This window comes from Bos javanicus, chromosome 27 (genome assembly GCF_032452875.1).
Source record: "Bos javanicus breed banteng chromosome 27, ARS-OSU_banteng_1.0, whole genome shotgun sequence".
Taxonomy (NCBI): domain Eukaryota; kingdom Metazoa; phylum Chordata; class Mammalia; order Artiodactyla; family Bovidae; genus Bos; species Bos javanicus.
Window position 1 is genome coordinate 32,954,890 of NC_083894.1, and position 25,880 is coordinate 32,980,769.

General features: G+C 54.8%; 1 protein-coding gene and 1 long non-coding RNA gene across 2 annotated transcripts; one reads left to right on the plus strand and one right to left on the minus strand.

The window, feature by feature from the left end:
* Positions 1–2,719: 2,719 nt before the first annotated feature.
* ZNF703 (zinc finger protein 703) lies at positions 2,720–6,995 on the plus strand. Its single transcript, XM_061404459.1, has 2 exons — positions 2,720–3,138; positions 4,132–6,995. Exons 1-2 carry the CDS (start codon positions 2,905–2,907, stop codon positions 5,659–5,661), a joined length of 1,764 nt encoding a protein of 587 aa, XP_061260443.1. The 5' UTR covers positions 2,720–2,904; the 3' UTR covers positions 5,662–6,995.
* Positions 6,174–25,109, minus strand: LOC133239990 (uncharacterized). Its single transcript, XR_009734070.1, has 6 exons — positions 24,938–25,109; positions 24,424–24,829; positions 24,136–24,346; positions 21,962–22,067; positions 11,432–17,981; positions 6,174–8,359 (listed from the first exon to the last, which is right to left on the minus strand). It is a non-coding gene; the product is annotated as an uncharacterized LOC133239990 (long non-coding RNA).
* Positions 25,110–25,880: the final 771 nt, after the last annotated feature.

A 25,880-nucleotide genomic window follows, 5' to 3' on the forward strand; every position in this document is an offset into this window, starting at 1 on the left:
CCTGGAGAATTCCATGGGCAGAGGACCCTGGTGGGCAACAGTCCACGGGGTGGCAAAGAGTCAGACACGACTTAGTAACTAAACAACAATCTTTTCATTAGGCCTCTGGCCTGGCTGAGTATGATTTTCCATTTTCCCAACTAAGGTGATTAGATGGATCCAGCCAAAGGGGCCCCACTTTGCTCATCAGCATCCCAAAGGGAAGCATGGCCCTATTCCCTTGCTAGCATTTTCCAGGAGAGGGGCAACAGGGTTGGTCTCCACCGAAGTGCTGTCTGGCACCCCCAGTTCCTAGTGATGAGCTGTGAACTAAGGGAGCAGGGTTTTTTGAAGACAATATGTGATTCCCTAGGCAAACTCCCCACCCTTCACCCCAAGACTGGTCACCTTGTCCTCACCTCCTCCTCTCCCCTCACCACTTTCATTCATTCCTTACCTTCTTCTTCGCCTTCCCTCCCCAAATAGACAGTAAATATCTTATCATCCTGCATTCTTCTCCCCTCTTTCTGTTGCCTCTTGCCCCTCTATTCCTTCCAAATTCCTACATGCCTTTGTCTCTCTCTCCCCTCCCCTTTGCTCCTAACTAATTCCCCATTAATCATCCAGAACACACATCTGCCCGGTCAGAGCAGGAGTCCTTGGCTGGTGTTCACAGCTGGGCTGGTTGTGATCATCAAGAAGGGGTCTTTCATCTTTTCCTGTCTCCTAGGGCTCCCCTCTTCCCAGATCCTCCTCCTCCAAAGTGGCCTACCAAGGCCCACCGTCTTCATTCTGGAAGGTTCTGCTCGCTCTCTCTGCAGAGAAGTCTCCCAAAGGCCAAATCATCTGGTAGATTGAAGCAGCCTTGCAGTGGTCATTTAAACTTGACACTGGCAGTGGCAAGGATGTCAGAGTGCTCAGAGGCTGGCAGGAGGAGGAGGAGTGGGCAGGGGATAGGGAGCACCACAACAAAATAAATGGGGTCTCCCCCCTCCTTCTTGTACCCTCCTTCCTGCGGTATGGAATACATCACCCAGTCAGGACATCCCTTGGCATTCATTGTAACCTAATTTTATCAGGATTAAAATCGGGGTAGGGAACGCCTGTGTAATTTCTTAGAGGTCTAGATATCCTGTCCAAAAACCAGACCGATCCAAGGAGTACATTCAGTTTAGTGTTTGATTGACGTGGCCTGGGAGTGGTGCCTGGTGCCTTCTCTACTGAGCATCGTAAAGACTGCCATTTGTTATTTCTGTGATACTCGTTTCTGTTGGAAGAACGCCTTTGAAATCGTCTCTGCCCTTCTGGGGATCTCAGGGCGTTGATCAACAAGCAGCAGAGTCAGGGACCGGCAGTCCGGGAACAATATGCCCCGAGTGACAGGCCCGACAATCCGAGTGACAGATGCGGGCTGGAAAAGGGGTGCTCAGAGCGGGGCAGTGACACCAGCGCGCCTCCACTGGCCGCCTAGAGAACCGGGAAAGGGGTCTCCCCAAAGGCCTGCGTACAAAGGGCCAACTTCACCCTCCGATCGGCGGACGGGGGACTCCAACGTCAGGACAGGGACTATGTGAAATCTCTGTCGGGTGCGAAGCTCGCAATGCATACTTTATCCCAAAGGCACGGGAGGAAGGAGACAGGGTGGAGGGGGGGTACTGTTATTTTCATTTAAAAGTTTTTAATTCCGAAATTCCCCTGGGAAAACCTAGGGCATCTTCCCCCTCGAGAAGAAAAGTGGGGCGGGGCGTGGAGGAGCCGCTTCTTTGGCGCTTGCATCGACGTGCAGCGTTTACAGAGACCCCGCCTCTTGTAGGATGCAAACCCCTCCACGTCCCTTCCCACCCGCTACCCCTGAAACAGCAGTCAGGCGCGGTGCCGTGAGAGAATTGTGTGCCCCTAAGCAGCACGCTGTAAGAAACCCGGGACACACCCAAGCATCGAACCTATAAATCGGTGCGCAGGCACCGCGCGCCAGGCGCGTCCCGGCGGCGCGCACCACAAGCGGGGATCGCGCCTTATCGAGACCATCTCACCCCGGAAGGGGAGTCCTCAAACTTGCAGGCTGCGGACAGGGCTGGCTCAAAGTTGCTGGAGCGGTTTTCGCCGCGTCGCGAGAACTGTGGCTGCCTCCGAGGTTCGGGCGCTTCCTAGTGAGCACACCCGGGAGGAAGCCAAGTCAGGGGGGAAAGAGCTGAAAACCCGAGCAGGACCCGAGCCGAGCTGGGGTTCTGGAGGCGCGGCCCGCCCCCAGGCGGCCTCCGGGAGCGGCTGGGACTTGGCAGTCCCGGAGCCGGCCGCCAGGGGCTCCTACCCCATCCCCCAGCCCACCCAGTTCACCCCACCCCAGAGACACACGGACTGCGGGTGACCTGTCCCCCTTCCCCGGCCAGCACCACCCCACCCAACCCCAGCCGTGCGAAGGGAGAAAGCGCAGAGCGACAGGAAAGGGCAGGGCGCAGAGCGACAGGGTCCCCGGAGAAGCCCTGATCTCGCCGGGACCCCGGGGCCCGGGGCGGCCCGGTTGGGGGCAGGGGAGGAGGCCGGCGGTGGGGCCAGGCCGCGGCGCCGCGGCTCGCGGGCGCGGCCCCTTTAAGGCTCTCCCCGCCCACCGGCGGCGCCGGGCGCTCTCCCCGCCCCGGGGTCCCGGCGAGATCGGCGATTGGGCGGGCGCGGCGATCCCTTTGAAGTGTGGCTGCCGATCGCGGCTATTTGACGTGCGGCTCGCGGAAGGCGAAGGTTTTTGTGTTGCTCGCCCGGGCCAGCGGTGGCGGCGGCGGCGGCAGCGAAGGAGGAGGAGGAGGGGTGGAGACGCGGCGACCGCTGCACCGCGCTCAGAGCTACGGAGCGAGCCCACCCGCCCCGGGAGCTCGCCTCCCCGGTGCGCCCCCGCCCTCCCCGCCCCCCCAGCGGCACTGCCTCCTCCAAATGAGCGATTCGCCCGCTGGATCTAACCCAAGGACACCCGAGAGCAGCGGTAGCGGCAGCGGCGGCGGCGGGAAGAGGCCGGCGGCGGTGTCCCTCTTGCCCCCGGCGGACCCCCTGCGCCAGGCGAACCGGCTCCCCATCCGGGTACTGAAGATGCTGAGCGCTCACACCGGCCACCTCCTGCACCCGGAGTACCTGCAGCCGCTGTCCTCCACGCCCGTGAGCCCCATCGAGGTCAGTCCCCTGGTCGCTGCCCGCCGAGCGCCCGCCCCATTCCGCCCACCACTGCCCGGCTCCCTGCGCCCCGCGGCTCGGTGCGACCCTCGGGTCCGGCCCCACTGGCCGACGGAGTGAGAGGAGGGACGGAGATACAGAGGGATCGGAGCCCACTGGGTTCTCCCCCCCGGGCTTCTCCCCGGGGGAGAAGGTTCCCCTTCCACGCTCGCCCTTCGGAGCTTCGCGTTTCCTTTCTCGGATTGGATTTGCTTTTGGAGTGTCCACTGGGCCCTTTACTTTTCCTCGGCACCCAGTCCCCAGGCCAGAGAGTCTATCTCCTGGGCTTTTTTCGGCCCCCCACCCCCACCTCTCCACCCGGGTTTGTTCTCTTTGAAGCCCGATCGCCACCTCCCTCCCCCGTCCCACTCCGCTTCTGCCCCATCCGGTTGGAGCGCACGACGCCCCGGCACTCCCGACCCCGGCTCCTTCTTCCTCCCGCTCCCCTGGGGGCCCTCCCCAGGAGGGAAGGGGGCTCCGAAGAAAGCGCCCGCGGCGGCCCAGGCTCAAGATCCAGCTTCTTCCCTGCTCCTACCCCGCGGCGTCACTGCCAGAAACCCGTCCTAAGCGAAGTTCCCCAAACTGAAGGCATAAGTTTTTAACCCGGGCCTAGAGAGGACGAGATGAGAGAGTAGGGGGGAGTCACGGCCCCTCCCCCAGCCCCGACTCCAGAGAAGTCACCTTCCACCGGGGTGGCCTTCGGTGGACGCCTTCCTCGGCCCGTTCCCCAGGGCCTGCGGCGCCCTCCGGGACCCGGGGCAGCGAGGGATCCCACCACTACCGATGCGCAGTGTAAGCGCAGTTGCGCTCAGCCCCCGCGCTCGCAGCCGGTCTCCCCGAGGCCCTCCTTTCCCATCTCACCCACCCTGCCCCCCAGGTAACGCCCCCCCCCGGCCGCTCCGTGGGTCCCTGGTCTCACCCCCTTCTCCCTCCCCTTGCCGCTGTCTCCCACAGCTGGACGCCAAGAAGAGTCCTTTGGCGTTGCTGGCCCAGACTTGCTCGCAGATCGGCAAGCCGGACCCGCCGCCCTCATCCAAGCTCAACTCGGTAGCGGCGGCCAACGGGCTGGGAGCGGAGAAGGACCCCGGCCGCTCGGCCTCGGGCGCCGCCTCGGCCTCTGCGGCGCTCAAGCAGCTGGGGGACTCCCCGGCCGAGGACAAGTCCAGCTTCAAGCCCTACTCCAAGGGTTCCGGGGGCGGCGACTCCCGCAAGGACAGCGGCTCCTCCTCCGTGTCCTCCAGCTCCTCCAGCTCCTCCTCCTTGTCCCCGGGAGACAAGGCGGGCTTCAGGGTGCCCAGCGCCGCCTGCACGCCCTTCCCCCCGCATGGAGCGCCGGTCTCCGCTTCGTCGTCCTCGTCCTCCCCTGGCGGTTCCCGGGGCGGCTCCCCACACCACTCTGACTGCAAGACCGGGGCCAGCGGGGAGCTGGATAAGAAAGACCAGGAGTCCAAGCCCAGCCCGGAGCCGGCGGCCGTGAGCCGCAGCAGCAGCGGGGACCCCGGCCCTCACGGCGGTGGCGGCGGCGGCGAGCCCGGGGCCTCTGGGCGCAAGTCGGAGCCGCCCTCCGCGCTGGTGGGGGCCGGCCACGTGGCGCCGGTGTCGCCCTACAAGCCGGGTCACTCGGTGTTCCCTCTGCCTCCCTCCAGCATCGGCTACCACGGCTCCATCGTGGGCGCCTACGCCGGCTACCCGTCTCAGTTCGTGCCTGGCCTGGATCCCAGCAAGTCTGGCCTCGTGGGAGGCCAGCTGTCGGGGGGCCTGGGCCTGCCGCCGGGCAAGCCCCCCAGCTCCAGCCCGCTCACCGGGGCCTCCCCACCGTCCTTCCTGCAGGGATTATGCCGAGACCCCTACTGCCTGGGAGGTTACCACGGCGCCTCGCACCTCGGCGGCTCGGGCTGCTCCACGTGCAGCGCGCACGACCCGGCCGGGCCCGGCCTGAAGGCGGGGGGCTACCCGCTGGTGTACCCGGGGCACCCGCTGCAGCCGGCTGCGCTCTCGTCCAGCGCCGCCCAGGCGGCGCTCCCGGGCCACCCGCTCTACACCTACGGCTTCATGCTGCAGAACGAACCGCTGCCGCACAGCTGCAACTGGGTGGCGGCCAGCGGGCCGTGCGACAAGCGCTTCGCCACCTCGGAGGAGCTGCTCAGCCACCTGCGGACTCACACAGCCCTGCCCGGCGCCGAGAAACTTCTGGCCACCTACCCGGGGGCCTCAGGCCTGGGCAGCGCCGCCGCGGCCGCTGCGGCCGCCGCCTCCTGCCACCTGCACCTGCCCCCGCCCGCCGCCCCCGGCAGCCCGGGGTCGCTGTCCTTGAGGAGTCCACACACTTTGGGGCTAAACCGGTACCACCCGTACGGCAAGAGCCACTTGTCCACAGCCGGGGGCCTGGCCGTGCCGTCGCTGCCCACAGCCGGACCCTACTACTCACCGTACGCGCTGTACGGACAGAGACTGGCCTCCGCCTCGGCACTCGGGTACCAGTAACCACAGCCCTGCCTCCTCCCGCGCCCTCCCGCCCCACCCGCCGCCGCTGCAGCCCCCCGCCGCCTGCCCCCGCCTCCGGAACCCCCCCCCCACCTCCCAGATCCCTCCCCTCCCCACCGGACTGTGTATTTATTTACTATAATGTTAGCTTACAAGCTGGGAATATAAGTGCATTAACGACCCACACGAGTCAATGGTATGCAAAGAGTCTGTTCGCCCCTCCCCTCCCCGAATAATAATATTAATCACAGCAGTAACTACATGCCCCCCCCCCCCGCCCCCCTGCCTTTCTTTTCTGTTTTATTTTTTCTTAGATGTAAGTTTGCCACTTTTTTTTTTTTTTTGGATTGGTTTGGTTTTACCTGGAGGAGGGGGCAGCGTGGGAGCTTCTTTTTGTTTTCTCTCGGGGGGACTTGCTTGCATGCTTCCTAACGTTCAAACTACGTTTCCTCCTCCCTGCCCCGCCCCTCTGCCCTTCATTCCTTCTTGTTTCCGTCCATTCGAGGTTCTGGTTTGTTGTTGGATTTTTTTTTTTTCTTTGTACAAGTAACAGAGAGGAGGTATTTTTTTGTAACGCGTTCGGGGGTGTTGGGAGCGACCTTGGGGGCTGGAGGTCTTGAGCTCTGTGGCCCCGGGACTCTGCCCTGTGACCACTCCCCTGCCACTCTCTTCCCCTCTGGGCTCCTTGGTCTGCTCCCTGGTCCCCCAAATTAGAGCCTTTCTCCCCTATCTTGCTCTGAACAGGAGTCAGTGGCTGGAGAGTCTTCCAATAGCCTTTCCCCTTTCCAGACTCTGAAAGGCCCCAAACACCCCGGGGTGGTCCCACCGCCTGCTGGTGAGGGGGCCGGCAGGGCTCATCTCATTCAAGTAAAAATCCTAGAAGGCCCTGCTGGCATGAAACTTTGCTCTTTATAGTTTGCGAAGTGCATTAATAGTCATTGTTTTTTTCTGATAATTGCGGCAGGGGTCCCTGTCCTGGCGATGGGGGCTGGGTCGGTGATTCTTGCTAGATCCTTCCAAAGCAGACCAGTGGCAGTATCAGCTGGCAATACAACCCTTTTAGCACCTTTGGGGGTGTGGGAGGGGAGTCAGGGAGCACACGGATCACAGCAGAGCCCGTCACCCCTTCCCAGGCCTGACCCAAGAGTCCCCAGAGTTGGCCGTGGGCTCCCTCAGTTACTGGGATCGAAGACTCGGCCCAGGGTCTTCTCCCGATCCCCTCCCTCCCACCCTCTGGGCCTGATGCAGGGGGCTGCGGGGCCCGTTTGAGATGAATAGAGCTCTCCCTTGGTAAGACTTATTTTGTTAATAAATGGAGTACTTGGCTATATTCACACCGTGGTGTGTTTCTGTCTTGCCTCACCCACCGGCCCACTTCCAGACACCTAAGCAGATGCCCTTCTTTTATTCTCATTGAAAACACCTTATGGTTTCCTTCTCGGGTTTCCGTTCAAGGACGAGTTTAATGGGTTTTCTCAAGAAAGTGGGGGAGGAAGGGGAATGCGGGAGGTGAGGGAGAAAATCAAACTGCCAGCGCACTACAAATAATAAAATGCCCCCCCCCGCCCATTTTTTTTTCCAACTCGGTTATTTAGCTCCCAAGCTCACTTCAAAGGCCTTGACATCACCTGGGGACGGGGCGGAGAGAGTGTGTGCAAGAGGACTTTTCCTCTAGATAAGGGCCTAGATTCGAGACTCAAGGGGCGGAGAAGGGACCCAAGATCCGGGGCTCAGAGACTCCGCAGCACCGTCCCTGGGCCCCGCGGGCCGGCGAAGACGACGTGCCTCTGGCGCCACCTGGTGGCAGAGAGGCGAGCGACTGGCGCCCGCCGCAAACTCGCCTTTCCGCGCTTCGCACTCAAAAAATGAGGATTTCCTCTCCCTGGCAGTGCCTTTCATGCACCTTGAAGTCCAAGGACGGGTACACGCACCTGCCGCGAAGGGCGCTGCTCACAGCTTGGGGACTCCCTAAGCCTAGCGCTGGATTGTGGGCCCCAGCCGTCTGCGCCCCCAGTTTGGGATTTGCGGAGAAGGCGCGGCAATGACTCGGCATGTAGAAGCCACCCTCGGTTTCCCCGTTTTCTTGAGCTGGCACGATAGATACTGGCTTCTGTATCCTTGAGCAGGCGACAGCGAGGGTGCTGTTTTTCAGGATGATAAGGAAAGGGCCGGAGCACCCCTCTACTGCGCTGGGAGTCTCCGGGGTCGGAGGAGGGGACCAAGGGGCCTCGGGGCCTGCGCGTCTTCCCTGGTGCTTTCTCGTTCCCACCCCACCCTCCCCGGGGCAGGGGGCGCCCCTTGAGGCTGGCCCCTCGCAAGTTCCCGATGCAGGACGCCTGGCGCCCAGCTCTCGGGGTGCAGCGGGCCACGGGGCTTGGATGCTCGGCCTTATGCGCCTGAGGCGTGGAGCCACCTGTTGGGCGCGCTGAAAAATGCCCCCCTTGTCCCCTCCGAGCCGCGCTCCTCTGCGTCAGGCGCCTCGCAGCTTTAGGAGCTGCTGTTGTTGCCATTCGTGTTGTTTTGCTTGACGTTCTCGGTGAAGAATGCGGCTTTAGGGCAATTCCTGCTCCACAAACTGTGTGCTTGAGAAATGTCCGGAGACCCAGAGGTCACGGGGGTCTCTGCTTGCGCTGATTCATCCCACAAATGGCCCCAAACTCCTCACAGGGTGGGTCTTGGATTCATCGGGCGTCATTCCCTAGGGATTTGACAGAACTTCAGCGTAAGATGTTTTGTGGGGTTTGGGACTTGAGGGGTTGCCCCTATAGCTTTGTTTCTGGGCAAAATTCCTTCCCTAGTCAAGAGAACCTCAGTCATCTTCTGCAGAAAATAGTACTCCTGGAGTAAGATCCTGTATGTGTCCCCAGGGAAGGAAGCTGGTCTGCTGGCATCCTTGCCCACAGTGATAAACAGGGTAAGGGAGAGGCTGGAGGCCCTGAAGAAGTCGCCCCTGAGGGGAGCTCAGAGTCTTCCTGAGGGATCATCCTTACCGGACTTCTCAGAGTTCAAACTGGCCCCAAGCTTCAAAAGAACTGAACTGTAGCTACTTGCTTTATTTTTTTCTTTATCTCTGTTATTTTGTTTGCTCTTGGTTAATCTTCCCTTCCTCTCAAATCTCCCTCTTTCTTTCAGGTACCTTTGTTTGTTTCTAATGCCTGCTAAAACTGCTGGAAATTGCTCCTTCCGCAGGGGGAGTTAAACTTTTCTCTTAAACTATGGTCAGGGGCTTCCCTGGTGGCTCAGACAGTAAAGCATCTGCCTACAATTCAAGAGACCTGGGTTCGATCACTGGGTGGCGAAGATTCCCCTGGAGAAGGAAATGGCAACCCACTCCAGTGTTCTTGCCTGGAGAAGTCCATGGACAGAGGAGCCTGATGGGCTATAGTCCATGGGGTCGCAAAGAGTCGGACACAACTGAGCGACTAACACTATGGTCTTCAGACCTTCCTAAGGACCACAGGCTCCCCTTGTTGGGACAGGAGAAAGGAAGAGACTTGGTATCTCCCCATATAATGAAAGAAAGTTGTCTCCAGGTACTTGGCTTCAGGAAAGGTGTGAGAATGCACATTAGAAACTCCTCAGAGGAGGAGGTTTCCCCCAGAAAATGTATCATTGGCTTTTGCAGACCAGGAAGGATGCCTTTGGCCTGATTGGAAAGGCTGGTTCCAGCTCCCGCTGTGACTCAAAGGGCAGGCAGGCACTGTAGCCTGGAGTGGCCCAGGTTTCACCCTCCGCCGCCAGCTCTCCCCACCATAAAAGGGTGAGGGTCCCAAGACATGTGGCTGTTTTCATTCACTGGGGCTGGGGGTGGGGGGGGGGAGTGTTTACTTGCAGGGGCTACAGAAACAAAGTTGCTGTTTTCAGAGCCATAATGCTGCCCACCAGCTGCTCATTTGCATAAATAATTCATCCAGCAACTCTGTGCTCCAGCATCACCTCCACCTTCCATGGCTCCACCTCCTCCTCCTTTCTCTAGCCCTCCTCCCGCCCCTCCTCCTAATCTCTTCCAGGCGCCAGAACCGGGGGCCTGTGTTCCCCAGGCACTGGGAAGGGTGACAGCCACACAGCTGGACCTTTAGACACTGGACGTTCCTGGCTCGGGGTCATAATTTCACACCTCCTGCCTGGTTATTTTTGTGGCCTCATGGACAGCAGGGAGAGGAAGAGAAGGGTGGGGAGGCCTCACTCACCCTCAGATATTGCTCAACAGAATTGCAGGGGGTTGTTTTTAACTTCCCAGTCACCCTTCAAACCCATCCTCAGAGAATCTGCAGCCCACGGGGGAGGTGTGGGGTGCAGGGGCCTCCATCCTTTGCAGCCCTAGCTGCCCTAGCCTCTCCAGCATCTTGGGATGTGTCTCTCAGCATATGAACTAACCCCTTCCTGATGGATGTCTGGGTTTCCGTGGAATCCGTCTTCCAATAATGCTGTGACTCTGTCCTATATTAATCATTCTGCAGGGGAAGCTGCACTCCAGTTTTCTGTTTGACTTGATTTCATTCATCCTGTCTTTTTGCAAAATAGATGGTTGAGTGCATCCGATAATGTATGGTTTAATTTGGAGCACTATGGGTTTGAATTACCATTTTCATAATGCGCTGTGCATTAATGTGTTACATCATTTATAAAGAGGAATGTCCCGGGTTTCAAACTTTCCTCCTGAAAGCCAAAGTCACCTCACGGAAACAAAGCCAGATCACATGGGCCCAGCTCCTCGCCTGGCTGCCTCCTCCCCAAGCCAGGTGAAACCTGCCAACCCCTCCCCGCCAAAACCCCACCCTGAGGCTTTTGTGTCCACAGAATGCAGGTGGGTGTCAAAGTTTGGGGAGGAACTTGCACATGGCTGCCCAGGAGCCATCAATGACAGCACAAAAGCTCCCCCTCATTATCGCATGGCAGCCCGGCCCCTACGAGGAGACCTCCAGTGGTCGGCTCCCCCTCGACCCTAAACCCCACACCCCCTCCCTGATGGCCCGTAATAACACCAGCTGTCTGTTACTCAAACTCTGACTGAGGAGGAAAAAGCACTGATTATCCAAATACAGTCATTAAAGGGGAAATGTGTTTTTAGGACTGTCAGAGTGATTAATGAGAGCTAGCCGTCTTTGCAAATGCACTTGTTTAGTCTAACTGGCAGCTTCTATTTTCCTATTGATTTATTGCAGCCGTTGCCGGGCCTCGGTGTATGCAGTCAGGGCACTTCACAACTGTGCCCTGTTTAAACAGGAAAAGCATGCACCGTTTTTTTGTCCGGGAGGGAGGGAGCAGCCGAAAGTCTCTCCCCTCAGCGCAGTCTCCAGGGCCCCAAACCAACAAAGAAGACATTAAAAACCTGCAGGCCAGAGAGAGCAGGAAACTGCCTCCCCTCGGTCGTCCCGGTTCCAAGGTCAGCGGAGGCGCACCCTGGCCCCTGGACAAAGCCCCCCCTACTGTCACACTCAGCATGCCCTCATCCTCTCCTCCGGTCCCCCCAAACCAGCTGTCAGCCCCTGAGTCCAAGGACGGGAAAGGCACCCAGCAGAGCGGGGAGGTCGGGGAGGGGTCGATGGGCTCGGCCAAGCTAAAAACAGAATCGAAGCCACCCTGCCACACAGGGGTGGGAACAAGGTCGGGGGGTTGCGGGAAATTGATGGAGCCCCATGGTTCATTTGGGGGCTTCCCTGGTGGCTCGGTAAAGAATCCACCTGCCAATGCAGGAGACTCAGGTTCAACCCCTGGGACGGGAAGATCCCACGGAGAAGGAAATGGCAACACATTCCAGAATTCCTACCTGGGAAATCCCATGGACAGAGGAGCCTGGCAGGCTACATCCAGGGGGTCACAAAAGAGTCGGACACGACTGAGCAACCAAACCACAACATGGTTGATTTCAACTTTTAAAAAGTGGGCGGCGGACACAAGAGTGCTATTGACTTCGTTCCACTTGCACAGTTTGTTTTGACAAATGGTGTACCTAATGACCAGCACGGAAATGGCTGCTTGAAAATACAGACCTGGTGTTGGAGAGTCAGACTTCCAGGAGGTGGATCACCAAGGCAGAAGTTACAGGATTCCTGTTATGTGACCAGCGCAACACCGGATGCCAGGAAACACAGAAGAAAACTCAGACCAGATTCCTGCCCAATTTAGTTGGGGGAGACAAGACACACCCATGAGATGGAGAATGAGAGAGTATTCTCTACCACTGCATTTATGCAGATCTAGTAAGCATTCAGTTGTGCAGTGCAGACAGTGGGGAACTTGACCAATTATAATAAGGGGCTAATTGTGCAGATCAGTGGTTGGGCTGCAGCAGCTGGAGGGAGAGCTCGCTGGGGCTACCTTCCCACGGGAGCCCTGATCTGTTGGGAGGCTCCCCAGTTCCCCTCAGGCCCGTCTTCTTCTGAAAGCTGGAAGATGGATGAGACCTTCATTCCATGGTGATGAGCAGGCTGAGCCAGAGCTCCAAGCCAGCAGATCAAAGAACAGGCTCCCCAGAGTTCCCTGGGGGCCTAGTGGTTAGGATTTGGTGCTTTCCCTGCAGAGGCCTGGGTTCAATCCCTGGTCCGGGAACCACCCCTTGGAATACAAGAACAGGCTTCTCTTAACCCATTTGTACCTTCCAGACCTGGAAATGGTTTATGCTTCTTCCTAGATGAAGTGCCTTTACAAGTTTTTCCCAGGGGCAGTGGCCTATCGCCAGCTTTATTAATACTTCCCAAGACAGGAAAAGCTGTCGGTGGGTTTGGATCACAGAGGTGCTGGGAAACTTCTTAAGAGAAAAGAAACGGAAACTGCCGGCTGAGTGGAAATGAAGTGACTGTATGATTCAACACGGAGACCCAGGGTGTGAGTGTCCTTTGGTGGCTTGAGGGAGCAGCCGAAAGTCTCTCCCCTCAGCGCAGTCTCCAGGGCCCCAAACAAACAAAGAAGACATTAAAAACCTGCAGCCCAGAGAGAGAAGGAAACTGCCTCCCCTCGGTCGTCCCCAGATCCAAGGTCAGTGGAGGCGCACCCTGGCCCCTGATAAGTCCAGAAAGTTGTAGTCATCATACGTAGAGTTAGAAAGAGCACTGAAGCAGGGGCCAGAAAAACCTGGATTTTTCTCTGGTTCTGAAGATTATTGCTGTGCGACCTTGGAGAAGTCACTTAATCTCTCTGAGTCTCTTTTTTCCCATTTCTGAAGTGCAACTGTTAGTCCTTATCATCTTTAAGCATTTTTTTATCATGAAGTATTTTATTTATTTGTAGTTGAAGTATAGTTGATTTATAATATTATATTAGTTTTGGGTATACAACATAGCGATTCAATGTTTTTATAGATTGTGCTCCATTTAAAGTTATTGTAAAATAATAGCTATATTTCCCTGGGCCGTAAAATATATCCTCATACCTTATCTGTTTTATACATAGCAGTTTGTACCTCCTACTCCATTACCCCTCTCTTGCCCTTCCTTCTCTCTCCCCACTAATTTGTTCTCTGCGTGTCTGTTTTGTTACACATTCATTCATTTTTTTAGACTCCACATATAAGTGATAATAGACAGCATTTGTCTTTCTCTGGCTTCTTTCATTAAGCATAATACTCTCCAGGTCCATTCACATTGTTGCAAGTGGCAGGATTTTGTTCTTTTTCATGGCTGAGTAGTATTCCACCGTGTGTGTGTGTGTGTGTGTGTGTGTGTACACGCACCACATCTTTATCCACTCTTCATCTGTTGATGGACACTTAGGTTGTTCCCATATCTTGACTATAGTAAATAGAGCTGCTACAAACATTGGGATGCATGTATCTTTTTGAATTTGTGTTTTCATTTTCTTTGGATATATACCCAGGCGTGGAATTGCTGGATCATACGGTAGTTCTATTTTTAGGTTTTTGAGGAACGACCATAATCTTTTGCATGGTGGCTGCACCCATTTAATTCCCACTAAGGGTGCACAAGAGTTCCCTTTCCTCCACATTTAAGCCCTTTCTAATCGAAATAGTCTATGAGTTTTTAAATGTTTCAAGGGTGATGCACTATGCTGGTTGGAGTTGGCTCTGACAGTGGTCCTCAGTCTAATGCAATTCTGAAGTTCCCATCAGGACAGTAAATGTGGAAGATCCAGAAAAAGATTCCTTGTGACTTCACCTCCGTGATGCAGGGCGGGCGGAGGGTCCACGAGAATACGGTAATGTGAACTTTCCATCCAGGGAAAGAAGGAGCATGAAAATACTTGGTTCATTCGACAAAATGCTGAGGGTACGGTGATGCCCGTGTTTTGGAGGCTGCTTGGATGCTTAAGTGGGTCAAGCATTATTATTTTAAATAGTGTTGAGAATCCTGGGAGGTTAAACCAAGGTCTACATAAAGAATCTTATTTTTCACAGCCTACAGCCAATTGCTTTTGGAAAATGGAACTGGCGAGGGAAGAAATGAAAGGCAGAGGAAAATCAAACCACAGTGGGGGACCGTTGCTCTGAGTGGGCAGTGGGGATCTCCATCGATCTTTGGAACAGAAAATAAAATGATCCTCCTGGAGTTTAAATCGGAGGCCAGATTTTAGAATGGAAACAGTCATTTGGAAGATGTCCCTGCACGTTCCCTGTGTCCTGTTTGTTCTCCTGGGTAGGTGGAGGTGTGAATTTGTGTGTGTGTGTGTGTGGTGAGTTATATACGGGCTTGCACCCAGTCCATAAAGGGAATAGTATGACTACACAGTCACACTTATCCTTCTCACTTTTGACAACTTCAAATACAGGCAGCACCAAACAAATACACAATAAGCCAGGCACACCCTAGAGCAGGGGTCCCCAACCTCCGGGATCCAATGCCTGATGATCTGAGGCAGAGCTGATGTCATAGTAATAGAAATAGTGCACAATAAGTGTAACGCACTTGAATCATCCTGAAACCATCCCCCCGACTTGGTCCATGGAAAAATTGTTTTCCATGAAAATGGTCCCTACTGCCAAAAAGGTTGGGGACCGCTGCCTTATGGCATCTCTGTAAGCATCATTTTGTGTATGCCATGGCACAGTTAAATATTTAATATTTACAACAAACCTGCAGTTCACTCTCATGAAAAAACGATTTGGAGAGGTTAAGGAAATTGCTCACGATTTCACAGTGAAAGAGCTGTGGAATCAGGATACAAATGCAGTCCTGACTATAAAACTCTGCACTGAGCCAGTAGCTTCAGACTTTGTACCCAGGTGGGTTTAGATGCTGCGGATGGATAGAATAAGGGGAACTATCCCATCAGAATGTCTTGGCCAGTGTGTCTACATGTGCTGGGACCCTGCTGGACACTGTGCAATTGAAAGTACATGGGTCCTTCCAAGAGCTGAGACACTGCTGAGTGCAGGAGTTTGACTCACTTGTTAAACATTACAGAGTGCCCACTGCGTATGAGGTACTATGGTCTCCTCTGGGCACTAAAAAGATGAGACACACCCTGGCCCTAGCCTCAAGGAGCTTCAGTTTAGTAGGAGATAGATAAATAAGCTAATTAAGATATGATGGACTCAGGATTTATTAATGCTATTGCAAAAGTCGGTTTAGGCTAGATACTGCAATGGCACCCTACTCTAGTACTCTGGCCTGGAAAATCCCATGGATGGAGGAGCCTGGAAGGCTGCAGTCCATGGGGTCACTGAGGGTCAGACATGACTGAGCAACTTCACTTGCACTTTACACTTTCATGCATTGGAGAAGGAAATGGCAACCCACTCCAGTGTTCTTGCCTGGAGAATCCCAGGGACGGGGGAGCCTGGTGGGCTGCGGTCTATGGGGTCACACACAGTCGGACACGACTGAAGTGACTTAGCAGTAGCAGCATGCTGCAGTAACAAATTAACACAGAAATCTTGGGGGCTTAACACAACAAAAGCTTATTTTTCAGCTATACTACATCTCCATCATGGGTTGACAGGGATCTCATATAAATTAGAATTTGACCAGAGAAGCAGAACCAGTAATATATTAATAGCAAGGCATTTATTGTAAGGTGTTGACAACACAATCATGGTGGCTAGCTAAGCAAGTTAGAAATTCTTAAGGCAGGCAGGTAGTCAAGATCACAAATAGGCTGAAACTCTACCAGCATGAGCCCTACAGAGTCTCTGAGCTCAGAGAAGCATCTTTTAATGGGCTCAACTGATTAGGTCAGGCTCACCCTGGGTCATCTCCCTTTTGAGCTACTTAAAGTCATCTGATTAGGGACTTCAATCACATCCACAGAATTCTTTTGGAAGCAGAGTTTGGTTAAATAACTAGGACTCTGGTTCAGTCTAACCAAGGTGAAACTCAGAAGCATCATAGTGTTGCACATAATTAACTAGGCCCCCTGACGTCCTTGCCAGTCTCAGCAGGGGGAGAGCTGGCATGAATAGTCACACAGCTCAGGCCAAAAATGGCACATATAACCTCTGCTCATAATCCTCTGGCCCCTCCTAACTGCGAGGGCAAGTCACTGACCCTCCCTTGTGCCCACAAGGAGAGGGGAGCAGGAGGGGAACCCCCCCAAAGGTGCTTTCTGAGCATTCTGACTGGCTTTCACCCTGCCCTTCCCATAATCAGGGCAAAACTAACTCTCTGGCGAGATGAGGGCATGCAGAGACTGCCATGGGCCACAAAAGTGTGTCAGGGGGAAGCCAGGACAGAACTCACCTCCCCCTCACTCCCTCACCTCCACCCGCTTCCCCAGACCTTCCCCAACAGAAGCCCTTCCAAGCTCACACAGCCCTGTTCACCTGGAGAGAGTTTACGTCTGAAATTACAGGAAAGGCACTGGGATGGAATGCTTTAGCCGGACATGGCTGACCTCGCTCCGGTAGGACAGACATCCCAGGGCTAGGAGATCCTGAAGTTCAAAGAGGTTCATGACCTTCCACATACCATGTAATCTTGAAGCAGCATCTTTTTTTTTAATATCTATGTATTTATGTGGCTACACTGGGTCTCAGTTGTGGCATATGGAATCTTCGTTGTAGCACAGGGTCTCTCTGGTTGCGGTATGCTGGCTTAGTTGCTCCAAGGCACGTGAGATCTCAGGTCCCTGACCAGGGATCGAACCCACCTCGCCGGCATTGAAAGGCAGATTCTTAACCACTGGACCACGAGGGACGTACCCTGAGGCAGCATCTTAACATCCACTCCTGACAAGAGGGGTAGATGTGCACTGCACTTCCATGCACTGCACTTCTGGGCACTGCATTCTGGCAAAGCTTCCATCTGTGAAACTTACAAAAAACTAAGGATCAATTCAGAGTGATAAGAATCGATGGTCACTAACAAACACGTGCCATTAACAGCATGTCCTTGAAGTTCAAAGGAAAAAGGTCTGGACAACCGGACCAGACCCGGCCTTCTTCCTTCTCGAACATTAATTGAGTGCTTGCCGTATGCCAGGCACTGTGCTAAGTACTTCCCACACAAGGTTTTACTTAATCTTAGCACCTCTTCTCTGCAGTAAATCTACTCTTAAACACATTTGCCCAACGTCACCAAGTCAGTGAGCAGAAAAGGCAAGACCCCCTACCAGGTCTATCCAATTTCAGAAATCTATGTTCCTGCCACCAGAGCTGTCCAGACACAGGAGCCTGAGGGGGCTCCAGGGGCCACCCATGACCACCAGCCTGGGCTGCATCAGCCTGGAAGGGAGCGTCTAAGTCCTCCAAAGGCGCCAGGTGGGCGGGGTCAGCATACGGAGAGCATTGCTGACCTCTGACCCTCTCCTCTGAAGACCAGAGGTCAGACAGGAACCTTGAACCCCCTGATCCCAGGCTGGCTTCCTGATGTCACCACTGAGCCTTGTGGAGTCTCCTGTGAGAATATTCCTTGAAAACCTGCTAAGTGTGCTAAATGCTATCAGAGGAGAGAAGACACGTCAGACACACACCCCCAACCCTCGCACCAAACTGCTTGTGGTCTGGTAGGAGAACCTGGACAAACACACACTAGTAGGGCTTCCCTGGTGGCCCAGTGGTTAAGAATCTGCCTTCCAGTGCATGGAACGTGGGTTCAATCCCTGGTCAGGGAACGAAGAGCCCACATGCCTCGGGGCAGCTAAGCCCAGAGGGCCACAACTGAGGGAAGCCCCCACACACCACAGCCAAGAGCCTGTGCATGCATGCTGAGTCCTTTCAGTCCTGTCTGACTCTTTGCATCCTCTGTGGACTGTGGCCCTCCTCTGTCCATGGGATCCTCCAGACAAGAACACTGGAGTGGGTTGCTGTGCCCTCCTCCAGGGGCTCTTCCTGACCCAGGGATCGAACCCATGTCTCCCGCATCTCCTGCGTGGACAGGTGGTTTCTTTGCCACTAGCGTCACCTGGGAAGCGCCCCGTTGAAGAGCCTGTACAGCCAAAATTTAAAAATTAAATTAAAATAAAATTAATTGAAAATAAATACATGCTAACAACATGACATAAAGTCTGACATTAACAAGCGAAGGGGAGCCATGAAGACTGCAAGGCGTTTGGAGCACTCTGGGGGGTCTGGGAGGACTCCCTTGTTCACTAAACCCCCCGGAAGGAGCAAGAAGGGGTCTTTCCAGGCCAGTGGGGCAGCCTGAACAAAGCCAAAGCCGGACTGTGCCAGGGGTACGGGGACGTCCTCCAGCCCATGCCAACCAGCTGCCATCTGCAAGGAACACGGACACCTATGGATGTAACCCTCAGGAAGTCAGTGCTGGGGGCCACCCGCAAGCCTCAGCTCGGGGCCCGGAGCTGAGACCCACCTCCCACGAGCTGGCCCACATCCCGGCATCACAGCCAGTCACCCCGGACTCTCCTGCTCCAGGGCCAGCTTCCTGGCTCCAATTACAGCCTTGGGGCCCGGAGCCCCCCACCAGGGGCTGGGGAGCCCCTCAGTGTGACCCTGACAGGTGGGTCTCCATTGACAGTGCCCTTTTCTTGAAACTCACCTGTCTCCCCCTGACCCCGCCCCCTTCTCCAGGGGTGTTGCAGGAGAGACTGCTCTTGGCAGCATCCTCCTTGGCACCCCCTTGCCCCTGTAGCCATGGCCCTCTGCCACCGCCTGCCCGGGGCCATCCGTCCCCCCAGCACCGCACACACTTGCCCCCTCTCCCTCCCACCTCCTGTTCCTCCCCCCCACCTTCCCCTCCATTTGTTTCAATGAACAGCCCCTTTTATCTATTCTGTAGGTACAAATGAAGCTGTCAAATTTGATCAGGCGCTTGATATGACAGGCTGTGGGAGTCAGGACCCCTGCAACAGAGTGTGCCTTGTCCGTCACAGCCCGCCCGACACTTTCCATAATGCCCAGACTGATGGGATTCTGAGTAGGGCCCAGCACATTTTCAACTCTATTTTGGGTGAAAACCCTTCTTGAAAGATCTTGAAAGGAGCTGGCAGTTCAGCCGCCCGGATGATTAATGAGGGTTGGCTCCGCTGGATGGATTTCTCCGGGTGCCAACGGCGTCCTCCCAACAGGCCAGAGGCTGGCCATCCACTTCCCCAAGCCCCGCCCCCTTCCCAGCAACACAGCCCCCCCAAAAAAAGCCTCTCCCCAAACCCTCCGACACACACGCCCCCACCACCACCTCACCTCCGCCCACACCCACTTCTAGCTCTCCAGGCCGTTTCCCCTTTCTCTGATACTGGAGCAGCCCCGCATATGGAAAAAGTTACAAGTCACACGGCACAGCCGTGAGGCCTGGGGCGGGGTGCGCAGGGCCTGCTGGGGAGCCCTGCGGGCCTGCAGGGTGCAGAGGGGATGAAGAGGGGGGATGAGGAGGCGGCGACCCAGGCTGTCCTTGAGCGCCGTGTCACACGCCCCCGTGGTCAGGGGTGGGCCTGTCCACTCTCCCCACCCCGAGGATCTCAGGAGCTCTGGGGATGGAAACCACGGGCATCCTACACCCCCAAGAGTGAAGCATCAGAGTCCTTATCTTTCTCTCATGTCAGTGTTTCTCAGATGGGACCCTGGGAACAAGACAACTCCCACTTGGGAAGGCATCTCCCATGTAGGGCAGAAAGATGAGCATCCTCGGTCTCAAGACACTACCTGTCAGATTGGGAAAGTAGCATTTATATATACACACATATTAATACCACCACATGTAAAATAGATAGCTGGTGGGAAGCTGGTGAGAAGTTGCAGTGTGGAAAAGGAAATGGCAACCCACTCCAGTATTCTCGCCTGGGAAATCCCATGGACAGAGGAGCCTGGTGGGCTACAGTCCATGGGGTCGCAAAAGCATCGGACATGACTTAGTCACTCAATAACAACAACAAAAACCTGTTGCATAGTGCAGGGAGCTCAGCTCAGGCTCTGTGATGACCTAGCAGGGTGGGGGGTGTGGGAAGGAGGCTCAAGAGAGAAGGGATTTACGTGTACTTATAGCTGATTCATGGGAGAAAGCAATGGCACCCCACTCCAGTAGTCTTGCCTGGAAAATCCCATGGGCGGAGGAGCCTGGTAGGCTACAGTCCATGGGGTTGCGAAGAGTTGGACACGACTGAGCGACTTCACTTTCACTTTTCACTTTCATGCCTTGGAGAAGGAAATGGCAACCCACTCCAGTGTTCTTGCCTGGAGAATCCCAGGGACGGGGGAGCCTGGTGGCCTGCCATCTCTGGGGTCGCACAGAGTCGGACACGACTGAGGCGACTTAGCAGCAGCAGCAGCAGCATAGCTGATTCATGCTGCAGTGCAGCAGAAACTAACACAACATTGTAAAGCAACCACACTCCAATCAAAACCAAATTTAAAAAATTGACACTACTGGCTGGTATTCCCCACCCCACGCCCACCAATCGTAGAGACAAAGTACAATCCCAGCACCCCCAGGGTGGTACCAGCCCTGGCTGAGGACCACCTTTGGAGTCAAGGGTCTCCTCCCCATCCCTCATGCCTTGAGGGCTTCACCCTCTGCCCTGCCTCCCTCAGCTCTCATACCCTCAAGCCCGCTCAGCAGGGAGACCCCTGGAAAGTGGGGAAAGAGGAAGTGGGTGCACTCCCACCGACCCCCAACACTAACACCCCCCTCCCGCTGCTCCCTCGGGCCAGCCCTGCTCTGAGCTGTTTTCTTCCCTCCTCTTCTCCTCTCCCATCTCCCCAGCACACTGTGGCTCGTCCACGAGTACGGCAAAAGAATGGTCCCCAAAACTTTTTGGGGTTTCCAAGCTCAGAAGCCATTAAGAACAGGCTGGTGGAGGGTGGTTGGGATCAGGAACGGGCTGTTTGGTTCTTTCTGGAACTTGCATAGCTGTCTTTTTCAAGCCAGGCTCCCAGGTCTGGGGACTCCATCTAAGGAGAAGTTGGTCTCTGAAACCAGGGCCATCTCCCAGTGTCTCTTATTGGAGAAGCTAAGCATCCTCCATGGGGCCAGATCATGAGCAGGGTGAGGGGGGTGGGGGGAAGGCCCCAAGAATGCCAAGTCATGCTTACCCTCTTCATGCCTCATTTCTTTATTAAAATATAGCTGATTTACAATGTGGTGTTAGTTTCAAGTATGGAGCAAACTGACTCAGTTATATATACATACTCCTTTTCAGATTCTTTTTCATTATAGGTTATTCAATTCAGTTCAGTTGCTCAGTCATGTCCGACTCTGCAACCCCATGGACTGCAGCACACCAGGCCTCCCTGTCCATCACAACTCCTGGAGTTTACCCAAACTCATGACAATTGAGACGGTGATGCCATCCAACCATCTCATCCTCTGTCGTCCCCTTCTGCTCCTGCCTTCAATCTTTCCCAGCACCAGGGTCTTTCCCAATGAGTCAGTTTTTCACATCAGGTGGCCAAAGTACTGGGGTTTCAGCTTCAGCATCAGTCCTTCCAAGATACTAAATATAGTTCCCCGTGCTATACAGTAGGGCCTTGTTGTTTAGCTATTTTATATCTGCTGCTGCTAAGTCACCAGTCGTGTCCGACTCTGTTCGACCCCATAGACGGAAGCCCACCAGGCTCCCCCGTCCCTGGGATTCTCCAGGCAAGAATACTGGAGTGGGTTGCCATTGCCTTCTCCAATGTGTGAAAGTGAAAAGTGAAAGGGAAGTCGCTCAGTCATGTCCGACTCTTAGCGACCCCATGGACTGCAGCCTACCAGGCTCCGCTGTCCATGGGATTTTCCAGGCAAGAGTACTGGAGTGGGGTGCCATCGCCTTCTCCGATTTTATATATAGTGGTGTGTATATGTTAATCCCAAATTTCTAACTTATCCTTCCTCCACTTCCCCTTAGTAACCATAAGTTTGTTTTCTACGTCTGCGAGTCCATTTCTATTTTGTAAATAAGTTGACTTGTATGTTGTTTTTTAGATGCCACATACGTGATGTCATGTGGTATCTGTCTTTCTCTGACTTACTTCACTTAGTATGATCACCTCCAGATCTACCCATGTTGCTGCAAATGGTGCTATTTCATTCATTTTCATGGCTGCTCACTTCCCATTTTCTGCTCTCTCTTTCCTTCTGAAAAAGACAGAGAAATCCCTCAGTTTCCCTACCCCTAGGCCACTGTGTGGAGAAGGAAATGGCAACCCACTCCAGTACTCTTGCCTGGAGAATCCCACGGACAGAAGAGCCTGGTGGGCTACAGTCCATGGGGTCACAGAGAGCCAGACACAAATGAAGTGACTTAACAGCAGCAGCAGCAGGCCACTGGGTAAATGCCCAACCAGCTCTGAGATCATCCAGCCACAAGACGGACCCAAGGCATTCAGTCCACATCACCTCCTGAGTACCCAAGTCACACCTGGCACAGGGCTGTACACTTGTGAGCAAAACGACACTCAGCGCCTGCCTTCATGGCGGTTACAGACTAATGCAGGGGAAAAACGAAACAGATCAATATATAATTACAAACTGAGGGGCTTCCTTCGTGGTCCAGTGGTTAAGAATCCACCTTGCAATGCAAGGGATACCGGTTCGATCTCTGGTCCTGGAGGATTCCACATGCCAGCGGCTCTAGGGCCCAGGCACCATGACTCCCGAAGCCTGCACACTCTAGAGTCTGCAACGAGAAGCCCCCGCAGGCAGAAGCCTGAGCACCACACCTAGAGAGTAGCCCCCCGCTCTCCACAACTAAAGAAAGCCAGAGTGCAGCGACAAAGACCCACTACAGCCAAACAAACAAAGCTCTGAAAAAACAATTGTAAACTGTGGTGGCAGCAACGACAAACTGTTTCGCGGTGCGTACAAAGAGCGGGTAACAAGGAGTCCTCGTTTAGAACAAGGTGGCCAGGGAGAGTCTCTGGGAACGTGACCTTGCGGCTGAGCCGTGAAGGCTGAGTGCAGTCAGGCAGGTGAGGCAGGGAGAGTGTCTCGGGCTCAGAAGTCCACACCCCATCAGCAGCCAGGTTTTCCCCTGCCGTGCAGACACTATCCCCTGTAGCTGTGCCCCCACGAAGGACAAAAATGCAGGCTGGGCCCTGGAAGAACCAGGAGGGGATGAATTGGGAGAAGAAGGGATGCTGGGACTAAGACACCAGACCAGTCAGCCCGCGCCCAGGGCCACCAGCCACAGGAGCGAGGCAGAGCTGGGAACCCACGCAAGCCAGAGGGAGACGGAGGTAGAACTGGCATTGCCAGGACCTCTCAGAGTCACGGGGACACCCCAGGACAGAGCTCCCAGAGCTGTGGCACGGATGGCTGCTGATAGAGACCAAAGTTCAGCTGATGATCACTCAAATCAACCTATAATTACATGGTTCTGGCCTGGAATGTAAAGCTTGAGAGGGAACTCAGCCGTCCCTCGTTCTGAAAGATATATTTTTGATGAAATAGGCAAGGGTGTGTTTCTTACTCCTGGAAACCCATGGGCCTTATCTACCTAAGGCCAAACCTTTAATCCAGCTTTCAAGTCCGCCACAAACTGACCCATACAGACCAGTCCATCCAGATGTTCCTTCTTTCCTTCCCCACGAGTTCAATGGTCCTTTGACCCCAGCCACTTGTCGGTTTCCCTCGCTCTGAACCCCTTAAGCCCCTTATTTTATCCTCTTTCTAGTTCTTCTCTATAAGAGGACACCTCATCACCCTCCATACGTGCTAAGTCGTGCTAAGTTACTTCAGTCATGTCCAACTCTTTGCAACTCCCACCAGGCTCCTCTGTCCATGGGATTCTCCAGGCAAGAATACTGTAGTGGGTTGCCATGCCCTCCTCCAGCGGATCTTCCTGACCCAGAGATCCAACCTGCGTGTCTTAGGTCTCCTGAATTGGCAGGTGGTTCTTTACCACTAGCACCACCTGGAAAGCCCTCTGCCAGCCCATAAATTCCTTAAAGGCAAGAAGGATCTTTTATTCATCTTGTGTTCCCTGCGTGCTTGGGACAGCTCCAGGTATGTGGTGGACAGTCAGTGAAAGTTTGCTGAATTCTATTTAATTGGAAAACAGCGAAAGGGTGTAGGTATTGGTAAGTATCTATGAACTGAAGTCCTTAGTTGGCTGAGAGAGGAGACCCAGGGGTGAAACTCAGAGGACGGACCACAGACAGAGCCACCAGGGAAGAGAGCAAGAAAGCACACCCTGCACTGATACCTGAAGTTTTTCCTTCTCGTCAGCACAGAGGTGGTCCTGGGGACAAGGCGGTCACCCTGGGGAATCCTGGTTGGAGTGGCAAACCCTCAAGGCAGGCAGAGGAGACCCACATGGGGACGAGGCCGTCGTTGACCTGCTTCTTCTACCACCTCGCCACAGTGGCTGAAATAGCCCCCACTCAACTCATTCCTTGGAGTTAAGGAACAAAATCCTGAAAAGATATCATTAGATGTGTTTGTGAAAGGGGTCCAGGGAGAAGGCGACATGTCTGAAGACATCAGTGCTCACCTGTTGGGGAGCAGCCCCACCTGGGTAGGCAGAGAGCGGGGGGCTGCTGGGAACGAGACGTCAGCTGGGAAAGCTCTGGAACCTGACCATTTTCCCAGATGCTTGTGTCCGAGGAGGAGCCAGCAGGCTCACAGCACACGCACCAAGAATGCAGAGGAAGAGACTCCCCAACAGAGAGCAAGCCTGGGGCCACACAGACTCTGTCTCTGAGCCCCATCTCACCCACTCACAGCCGCCACCCCAAGGGAGGGACCCGGGTCCGTGTTCAGCGCTGCTACCCCAGGGTCCAGCCCATACCTGGCTCATCCCAGGCACTCAGTGGATATTTCTGGAACAAACGAATGGGTAAGGCTGTAGAGAGGTGTTGAGATTAGACCCCAAGGAGAAACAGTCCTCGGTCTCAATTCTGCAAAGGGACCCAGAAGACCCGTGGAAATTCAGACCCATGTGGCTGAAAGTGATCCCCCAAATTCGTCAGGTTCCCCCCACCCATCTACCAGACACGGGTTCACACCTGAGGACGCACTTGACGAACTGACCCCACCAGCTTTTGGAACAGAACTGAGCTCCCTGCTGTCTTTCAGAATTTCTTCAGGGAGAAAAAGAATTTTCCTGGCCGTGGGGCTAAAATAGAAAAACAAGGCTACGTAAAACAGGCCTAAGAGGGAAAGGGTAGGCCAAAAACAATATGCTCCTCTCTCCCCTGTTTTTTTAGGACCTGGGCTCCTTTCCGCAGCTGGAGGAGGACAAGGAGGGGAAGGGGAGGGGGAAGAGGGGGAGAAGAGGGGCTCAGCCTAAGGACCCCCGCCCCCTCGCCAGGACAGGGGCCCTCACAGGCAGAGAGTCAAAGAAAAGTTTTCCGAGACTGATTACTGAGAGGGTAACTGGGTCCACGGAGCACATGTGAACAGACTCCTCGTTTCCAATTCAGGACTGTCAGATGGTGATTAATGACTAACAGCCACAGAGCAGCCTTGATTGCCAAGTGCCGTATTGTTAATGCTGACATTTAATGATGCCGGACACGACTCAGGCACAATTCCACACCATCATCCGCAAATAGCGCCCGACGGACTTAATTGGTTAAGTGCTTGTGAGTGAGTGTGTGTGTGTATGTGTGTGTGCGTGTGTATGAAAATGAGAGGGAGGTATAAAAGGCAGAAGAAAGAGGTGAGACGTCTATTGTGAATTCGCCCTACACTCACGTATGTTTTCCTAGGCGTCACCAAGTTGTCGCAGGAGTCAGAGTCCAAACGACTGTATCTGCAGACCCACAACATCACCTCAGCCCTGACCACGGAAAGGTCTCGAATACAGCAAGGCGCCCCCAGCCCGACTTCCCCACCGGCCCCTCCTGACCCCTGCTGTGGTCACCGCCACCACCATCACCGTCTCTCAGGGACAGCTGGGAACGGGCGTGTTTGTGCAGTTAAAACACAGGAAAACGCGTTGAAAGA